Here is a 10,099-nt window from a genome sequence, read left to right as displayed (position 1 = left end):
AAACAAACCAAATCCAACTTAGAAAATCAAATGAACTACAAGCTCTCTAATCCCGATCCCAATGATGCATCATCTTCAAACCTGTAGATGGGCAACGCTTATTGATCCTTAGAGACTGCTCACCAAAGATGGGTCATCACAGGATCAATAAGGCATAGCCATGATCAACACACACAAACAAAGCACGTAATCAGCAAAGCTGAGTACTACATACTAAAGCAATAATAATCCTAACATGATACTATTAAACATAATTAAGGGCAGACAAAGCATGATAATCTGACGACCATACTTAACTAGACTAGGCTAGACTGGACTAGACTTTTATAACAATAATATTATTTTAATTGAAATAGGCAATGGACCGAGTTTTCTAGCTAGGCGAGGTACGGGCGCGACTCCGTAACCTCAGTGACCTGCGATATCGAGGAACGTTTGACTGAAAATAGGACGCGGTGATCAATCCGGTCCGAATGAAAGGCCATGGGCTACCACCATGAACCCCAACTCCTATTTGTCCGTCACTTTAGACGTGCACAGTCTAAAGCTATTGCTACTCAGTTTCACTTTACATGATTTACAAATTGACACCCTGTTATGACTCAACAATCACATAAGGCATGCAACTCACATTTATTTATAACTGTTTTTATCTTGGAATTGAGTAAGTGATCACAAAGGCATCAAACAAGACTCATTCCAATTAACTCCAATCTTTTCTTTAATACTGATCAACCCCTGAATATGGGTATAAGGTTTCAACTTACTAAATAAGGTCCTCCGCCCTCATAAAGTAGTGAAAAGCTAAAAAGGGAACAACAATTAACTGATCTGAATTATATACTAAATAATCTAGTGTTCCCAATCAAACATGTTTGCATCAATCTTCCATACTAACATGTTATAATCCTCAAAATGCAATAAAGGTTTAATATGTTCATCCAACAGTATCAAACATGCAATTTCAACCTGACTAAGTTCATCAACAACATTAACATAACCAAGTTCATCAACAATTCAACATGGTTTCAACAATTAGCACACATTCCAAGCACACAGGTATGTACGTACCTTGCATAAACAACTAATAGGCCACTTTAACACTTTCAAAAGTCGCCTAAAGAGAATTCTCCGCCTAAAACAACCAACAAGGATTCCCAATCAATTTCTAATCATTCACAACTATAAAAAAGCATTCTAAATACATCCTAAACATATTTAGAACCTTCCCCAATAACCAAACTTGAATATTTGATTTCCTAACATCATAATTATTAAATTACTGATTGAAATTCGTTGAAAACTCTTCGCAAACATCATACTTTAAATTTTCAGCAATATGAAATCGTTTAAAGCTTTCCGAAAACCAAATTATCATGCTTAGAACATAAAACTAATAACTTTAATAATTCAAACCATTCTATCATGATTTTAAAACTATTAAAACCTTAAAAATTCATGTTTTAATAATTAAAATCCTTATTTTAATTCAATTATATAATCTGAAATTAAAATTATTAATTGTGAAAAACATAAAATCTAAAATTCATCATTAACCCATAAAAACTATAACTTAATTCAAGGAAAACATGAATTATATTAATAAAACGTAATTAAAACATTAATTAGTTTAGGGTTTAAGAATTAACCAAATCAAGAGGGAGGTAAGTGCTGGCCGACGGACAAGGGTGGCGGCAACAGACAAGGAGGCACGGCCACGGAGACTGGGCACCGAAGGTGGTGGCACAGGTGGGTCGCAGCGGCGCTGGTTGCTCGCGAAAGACCCAACAGCAAGCAATAGGCGAAGAGAGGGGAGACGAACGAGAGGAGAAGGAAGGGCGAGGCTCGCCGGCGGTGGTGCGGCGACTTTGGCGGCTGCGAGTGACAGCACGGTGGCTGTGAGAAAGGAGGACCCGAAATAAGGAGACAAAAAGGAAGAAAGAAAGAAAGAAATAAAGAACAAGAGAAGGAGAAGGAGAAGGAGAAGGAGAGTACCGGACGTCGAAGGGCGACGGTGGCGCGGCAGCAGTCACGGCGGTTGGTGCGGCGGCTGGAGAAGGAGGGATGAGAGGGTTTGTGAGTTTGTGTGTTTTGAGAGTTTCACGTGAAAGGAGAGAGCAAAAGTACGTGAGACTTCATGAGGGTTTGAGAGGAGAGAGAAAACAATAGTGAGTAAACTTTTTGGGGTTAGTTGGGGCTTAGATATTTTATGGGCTAGGAATCTAATTGGGCTAGGATTAGAATTGAACTTTTACGTTTGAATCCAAAATCGATTAGGCTTATTTTCCAAATTCCAATGTGTTTTCGTAATTCAAATTCTTTTCAACATAAAATTCAAAATTATTTTTGATTTCGTAAATCATTAAAAACATTAAAAATGTAATAAATGAATATACGTTATTTATATATTTATTTCTAAAATTCATAAATTAGTTATTAAATATACGTTAAAATATATAAATAAAATGTATAAAATTACGGGGGATTACAAATTTAGTCTTCACTTTTCCGTCGGTGTCACTTTTCCGGAAACTAGAGCTCAACCAACAAGAACTCGCCTCTCAGTTTGATAGCTAATAGGTTTGAGAGTCGGCTTGATAGGTTTGAGAGTCAGTTTGATCGCTTTGAGAGTGAGCAACATTGAGCCTTATTTCCCATGTATGATTATTACGCCAGTCAGACGTTCGTGGGAGCATCTAGCGATCACCCTTCATGGTTCCAGTACCCGCCGGGCGGTTATGGTGTTCCCAGCACCCACGATACATTTATGCCTACTACTCATATGGGTGGGCAAGACAGTTTTGGTGCCGGAGGTAGTGGCGCGGGTGGTGATAATGATGGTGACAATGATGATGGTGATGATCATGACATTGGTGAAGGTGAAGAATGAGTTGGTTCCATACCCTTTTAAGACAATGAGGACATTGTCCGATTTAGCTTGGGGGGGGGGGGGGGTGTTTGCTATTCGCATGTATATACTAGGTATGACGTACTTCTCTCATTCCCTATCTATTCTATTTTGTTTTTTTGGGTGTGTTGGTTTCCTTTGGTGTGTTTATTGCTTTTTAGTATAGATTTATTGCTTTCAAAAAAATGAAAAAAATTCAAAAAAACATACGTTTCTATTGATGAGATTGAGACAATCAATTCTCTGTGCTCCTCTGGTTCCATAAATTTTGATGTTTCAAGGTGATAAGACAAGTGAGCATTATGGATTGGTTGTTTTTTATATGAATTATGGTTGCATTGACTCTTGTTGAAGGTCAACTTTGTCCCACTCATTGTATGCATATTGCTGGATTGTGGTTAGTTGTGAGGAATTGAGCCCAAATTCTTGTTGAGTGCTTAATTCCTGGTGTTGCATTGATCTGAGTCTTTGATTCTCAATTGTTAGTATGCTTAACACACTTTCACTTTACGCATGATGAAAGACCATTATTTAGGAAGCCTCCATACGATCATAGATACATTTGTTCCTACTTTTTCTTTCCCATGCCTAACCTTGACCGTTCTGTTGTTTAACTCCACAAAATAACCCTTATTAGCCCCGTTGGTTACTTATCCCAAGTATATCTTGGAGGATCTATCATATGTTAGTTTTTGTTCTCTTTGTTGGGGTGATTGGCTTTATAAGCCTATGATATTCAAGGTTGTGCACCTGTGTTTTATGGAAAGTGAATTCGAAAGAGGTGTAATTACTAAGTGGCACCTAAAGCTTGTGGTTACGGGTTTTTAGTTTGTACATATTCAATTGTTTCATTTTTTTCGATATTTAAAAAAAGAAAAAAAAAAAAAGAAAAAAAGAAAAAAAAAGAAAAAAAAAATACGTTGTTTAAGTTTGTAGTTAGAAAAGGCAAGGAAATAGTGAAAGTGAACTATTATTTCATATTTGTTAGTACTTCTTCTTTTATTCTTTGGAGGTTGGAAATAGTTGAGTGCATAATGTTGTGGGGATTATTGGAATTGGTTTTATTGGTTATATTTTTGCTCCCCAAGTTAAACTTTACACTCTCACATGTCCAAAATACTCCTTACCCCTCATTTTCACCCGACCAACATTACAAGCTTATATAAAGACATTTTTTTTTTATCATCGTGCAATGTGTGTGCAAAAATAGGTTGAAAGTAGTCGTTTATCAAGGGCCAAAGAGTATATGTGCATTTCGAGTCGACTCCGGCGTAGGTTGAGTGTTTAGGAGAACCTTCAGACACACCAGTGTTGTGAGTTGGAAGGGGCTACTACTCACTTGATAGTATACATGTTCTTAAAGGGAAGGTGAGTGAACGAGCCGCATTTGGTCCGATTTACCCGCCACATAACCTGAGGAGTGACTCATATGGTGAGACCCGATCCTGATTATATGCGTATGATTTGTGAGCCTTGTGTGAACTTTGTACAGGTCGAAACGTGGACATAAAGAATAGATAATTCAATCATGAAGTTTGCTTGCCTTGATTTAATCCTTGACTCGTCGTATATCATTTTAAGTGTATTCGGGGTGAGTTGATTATCTGAGTCTCATTGATGCTCTTTGCTTAGGGACAAGCAAAGGTTCAGCTTGGGGGAGTTTGATATATGCGTATTTTATATAGTTTTTAACCCCGTCCCAAGGGCACTTTTTTTCTCATTTGAGTTCTTCGGAGCCAATTTTTGTGCTAAAGTGTGTTATGAAATTTAATTAGTTGCAAGACTGCCATTTGATGATAGTTGGTCTTTTTAGACCCATTTCTATTGTTCCTGGACGACTACGCACACCCCGAGCAAGTACGGGATATTTGAGCCAACTTCAAGGGGAACAAAAGGGCAAATTAAGCCCAAAGAAGTTAGGCTGGGGTCGAAGGCTTCAAAGCTCGTGGAAAAAACTTCATTGCACCGAAAACCGGCGGCCTCGGTTTCCCAAAATCGACCGGTTTTCGGAACATGGAGATATGCTACTTGCACTCGCGTTCGTCCGGATTTTGAAATCCGGAGGCATCGGTTTTGAAGACAACGAAATCCGGAGCAGGCATATGTGCCGAAAATCGGTAGGTTTTCGGGACCCGACCGGTTTTCGGTGCTTTCCCTTATTTTATTTGGTTTTCTCCTTACGTTTTTAGGGGAAGCTATAAATACTAACTTGAGTTTTTATTAGTGGACATCTATTAATATATTATTATTCAACACTTTTCAGCTTTACTTAGTTTTCATATTTATACTCTCAAAATTGTCCCAAATACATTTTATTGTTTCGGTTAAAGTTCGAAGCTTTCGTTCAATTCGTCGTTCATATTTCCGGTATTGATTTATTCCTTGTCTAATTATTTTAGATTATTTATGTTTTCATTAATATTAATTGTTTTATTTATGTTTAGCATGTGTGAGTAGTTTAAATCTAGGATTTTGGGAATCCATGAATTAATATGAAAGGATGATTTATTATTGTTGATGGTTGATGTTATTGATTGATTTCCTATTGATTGGTTATATTTCTATGCAATTAGATTTGCGCAGGTTTGATTGTTATAGTTGCGCGGTATTGAGTTAATAATCGAGAGATGCAACTTGATGCTAAGCCTAGCTTCATTAGGTGGAATTAGTTTTAATAAATTGCGAGAGCCTGTTATTGCTAATTCTATGATTAATATCGATTCAAGCGAGCATGTTAGTCTGATCAATCATTTCATTGGTGGTTAATTGTTGTGTTTCATCCCAAATTATTTTTCATTGATTAACCTATGCCCTGGGCCTTTTATTATTGATTTTCTCATTGATTGAGTTATCGTTGTAGTTTAATTAATCAATCCAAACCCATTTTCCTGTTACTAATAGTATAGACCCGCAGATCAACAATAGAAAGAACAATGTTTCCCTGTGGATGCGATTCCTACTTCCCTTGCTATATTCTTAGTTGGTGAATGGTAGGTTTATCTTTGATAGGAGTGCGATTTAGCCTGCCCGTACAACACACCAACTTGCGGATATTTTCACCAAAGCATTGGGTGGCTCTCAATTCTCATTTCTCTTGTCCAAGTTGGGTGTTAAAGATTTACACACTCCAACTTGAGGGGGGTTATTGGGGCACGGTTTACACGTGGGTGAAGCCCACGGCTTTCTATCTCACTTTGTGGCTTAGGCTCGTTTATCTTGTGTATTTAGCTTCTGTCTCAAACTAGGTTAGCATAAACCTAAGTACATATGCACGTGTATTTGCAGCAACATTCACATACAGAAAACACATTCTCTCCTATTTTAACAATTTGTGTTGGTACGAGGGGAATGTTTGAGGGGTATCTTCTTTTCTAATTATGGTTGCACACAAGTAGAAGTGTTTCAAGTATTAAGGATGGCCGAGAAAGACAAGTATTACGTGTATTCTGAAACGGATGAAGTAGGTGTTATAAACGAAAGATTTGTACGACTATACTGCATAGTCAATACTTGAAAAAAAATGGTATTTTTAAGAGGAACTTTTCTAGGTTTAATTAACTACTAGTATATTAAGTTACATAGACCTAGCTTGAATTCTCTGAATAATAAATAAATTTTTATCAATCTACTTGAAAACACACTATGGTGTTTGTGATTCCCCTGTTGTTGATTTTGTTCATTTTCCTCTCAAAATTACAAATTCATCCAACCAAACTTCGTAGATCCTCAATAAAGCCACTTATGTAAGCCTCTTCAAGCCCTTTTGTCAATAAGAATTCTCTCCATTTCGCACGGTTGTTTCTTGTTTCCGTTCCCACTTGACTGTTGGGGTCCATCATCTCCTTAATTGCCTTACAAATTCCATGTTTGGAGACAAAACCATCCTCTCCTTTCTCAACTTGAATCCCAACTTTCAAGTCCAAACTCATCATCCTGGCATTAATGAATTGATCGGTAACCTGAGGTGATAATATCAATTGACAATCATTGACCATAGCTTCCGATATGGACCCGGCGCCGCAATGAGTCACAAAGCATCCAACTGATGGATGTTGTAGGACTAGTTGTTGCTGCACCCAACCCCCATCAACAACTCCTCTTCCCTTTGTTCTCTCTTTAAATCCTTGTGGTAAAGCAGACTCGATTGTTTCGTAACCACTCGGTGGTTTCAGGGCGGCAAAAAATGGCATGCCTGTATTTTTCCAATATGTATGATCAATTATTAAACTCTACATGACCATTACTTGCTTTTTAATTAACTTTCATCACTTTATACTTTATACTCAACAACTACGTACGTACGTAGTACATTAAGCAATTAAACAAGAGTAGTCTTTGCCTTATTAGAAACCCATTTTATGTTGTAAGATACTATTTTTGCTGGATTATGAACGTTAAACCTTAAATTTTGTAGTTGATTTTACTATAGATATCATATTCGAATCCCCCAGTTCAGTTCAGGAGCATTCAGTTTAATTCAATTCAATTCAATTCAACTTAATAATAATAATAATAATAATAAGAAATAATAATAATAATAATAATAATATTTAATATTTAATATTTATTATTATTATTATTATATTACTTATTATTTATATTTATATGTATATTATAATTATGTATAACTAATTATTTATTATGAATTACTATAACTTATTATATATCATTTATTATTACTTTTAGTAATTAATTATGGATTATTAATTATTAATTATTTAATTATTTATTATTTACTATTTACTTATTAATTATTTATTATTTAGTTATTAATTAACATTTATTATTATTATTTTGTAATTAACTACAGATTATTACGGAGTAATTATTAATGTTTAATTATTTTTTATTACTTTATTATTTATTACTTTCTACTTATTAATTATTACTTATTATTTATTTTAGTAATATTCTGTTAAGTTAAGTTCAGTTCAGTTCAATTCAGCTCTAAAGAACAGGGTCATATATACACCTATTTCCATTTAACTATCTTACCATTTTCAGATTCAGCCGATGGCGTAATGGGCGCAAAGAAGAGAAGTAAGTACATAATGTGTTTACCTGTGAGTTCAAGACCAAGAAGCAGCTCTTGAAAGCGGTGAATACTGAGAAAGCATTCACTCCCAAGTGCACAATAGATAACAGCAGCCTTGTGAAAACCTCCCAACCATCGAACTAAATGATCATCCAACTTAGCTGCTGGTGGTTCGGGCTTGACTGGCCCGGCCAATAGCACGGGCTTTTTATACACCGTGTGAATGAAATCAATGTAAACCCCCTCCATCTCTCTACAACTCTTGACTGCAATGGCATCACATGCTTCTAAAGAAACGGCATTCCTTTTTAGTACTGTGTTTCCTTTTCCTCCAAATTCCATTTGGGTTAAAGCATACTCAACATCGCGAGCCTCATAGTCTCGCAATGTGATCATTGACTTGGAGGACGGAAACCCAGGTGGTGACCGAGTCAAGTCTTTGCTTCCTGGTTGACTCGATGCCCTAGCTCGGGGCAGTAAATAAGCCCCACCAACTGCGAGTACTGTTGCATATATAGTAAACAGACTTAGCCCCGTGTTTACGGGCCAGGGCGGGTAGCCACTCGGTAAAGTCAAAGAAGACTAAATCAGGTTTGAGTTGAGAAAGCAAGGAGTCAATGGTATCTTTGGTCAAGTCCATAGCTGACATGATCATAGACCTGTCCTCATAGGGTACGTTAGCAGCTGTCTCGGCCCCACACGGTAGACCAATAACAGCAGGAACCTTGATCGGAATGAAGGTGATAAGATGGGGGTGGTGATTGTGAGGGGTTAGTTTGGATTGGGTTTTAGTAGGGAGGAAGAAAGATATTTTGTGACCTCTCTCAGCTAGTTTATTGGCTAATTGTAGGAATGATGTAAGGTGTCCAAGAGCAAACCATGAGTACATTGCTACATGCAATGTCTTCTCATCTTTCTCAACCATACTTTTAATTTCTTACGTACGTACCAAGTACTCCGATGTTAATTTGTTATTGTTATTTTGTTACGTACACAAGTACTACATATTGTTCGATGTCTGTTCTTTTTATAGGCAAATTTGCTAATTGAACAACGAATAAAACTAGGTGAGGTATACACCACAAATATAATTAAGAAAAACCAAATGTTGCAGTCACGATGTAAATTTAATTTGAGCATGTTTGGAGCACTAGTTCAGAACAACTCACACACGATATTATTTCATTGAATTAAACAGCTAGCTCACATCTGTAGAGCATTCAATTCCCGACGTCTAAGGGATTCGTAATCTTAAAGCTTCAAGATTTCAAAATGAATAAACAGGCCGGTCATATACTTCATATTCATATTATTTGTAGTCTTCTCCCCCTTCACCTTCAAGGGTACGTATGGCAATATGGCATATTGGCATTATTACATCAAAGGCTAGCTGGTGTAAAGTTGCCCCGAAAATTATTAAGGCGCACTAGCTATAGTATTCGCTGATTAAGTTAGTTATGTTGAGAACATATATAGGTGACGTAATAATAGAATAATAAAAAACTAGGATGCAGGGACACTTTATAAATACTCTCTCCGTCTCTTTTTGTGTTTTACGTTTGCTATTTTTCACGTGTTTTAACGAATAATTAATTTGCATCGAGAATCCTCAATTTTTTTATTTAAAATAAATTACGTTTATTTATAATGTTTTCACTTTTATCAAAATTCTGATTTTGGGAAATGAGAAAAATTTAATGTCCCAATGGAAAAGTGTGGGAGATTAAATGACCCAATGAATTTAATTGGTTAAAATAATAATTGGACACAAAATTTGATTGAATACTAAGTTATTTATGTGATAATATAAAAGGAAATGTAAAGAACATTTTGAAATATCCAAAAAGTAAAACGTAAAAAACAAAAAGAGACGGAGGGAGTACAACACCAATCGTTTCAAAAACGTGTCAGACATTCCGACACTCGAGCACTCCCACACCCGGACAACCAAGCCTATTATCCTATATTCCTATGATACATTGATCAAAAGGTATTGTGCGCACGAGATGTACAATAAATTTATTGTACACCAAGATAACTTTTATGCAGTTTTTTTTTGTAACTTTAACCTATTTTTTTGTAACTTTTATATTATAAAAATAAAAAGTTGATAGATAAACATTTTAAGGGTAAAATTATTAATTTATACATTATTA

At 35.9% G+C, this 10,099-nt stretch overlaps 2 protein-coding genes across 2 annotated transcripts; both read right to left on the bottom strand.

Annotated features, from left to right (window-relative positions):
• Positions 1-6,382: 6,382 nt before the first annotated feature.
• Positions 6,383-8,851, bottom strand: LOC130464274 (cyanidin 3-O-galactoside 2''-O-xylosyltransferase FGGT1-like). The gene is made up of 2 exons (XM_056833748.1): positions 7,970-8,851; positions 6,383-7,100 (listed from the first exon to the last, which is right to left on the bottom strand). The coding sequence occupies exons 1-2, from the start codon at positions 8,337-8,339 to the stop codon at positions 6,610-6,612; spliced, it is 861 nt and encodes a 286-aa protein (XP_056689726.1). The 5' UTR covers positions 8,340-8,851; the 3' UTR covers positions 6,383-6,609.
• On the bottom strand, positions 8,407-8,896 carry LOC130464275 (cyanidin 3-O-galactoside 2''-O-xylosyltransferase FGGT1-like). The gene has a single exon (XM_056833749.1). The coding sequence runs from the start codon at positions 8,866-8,868 to the stop codon at positions 8,407-8,409; it is 462 nt and encodes a 153-aa protein (XP_056689727.1). The 5' UTR covers positions 8,869-8,896.
• Positions 8,897-10,099: the final 1,203 nt, after the last annotated feature.

The sequence above is a fragment of the Spinacia oleracea genome, chromosome 6, assembly GCF_020520425.1.
Source record: "Spinacia oleracea cultivar Varoflay chromosome 6, BTI_SOV_V1, whole genome shotgun sequence".
Classification (NCBI taxonomy): Eukaryota; Viridiplantae; Streptophyta; class Magnoliopsida; order Caryophyllales; family Amaranthaceae; genus Spinacia; species Spinacia oleracea.
This window is presented reverse-complemented; position numbering and strand designations above follow the sequence as displayed.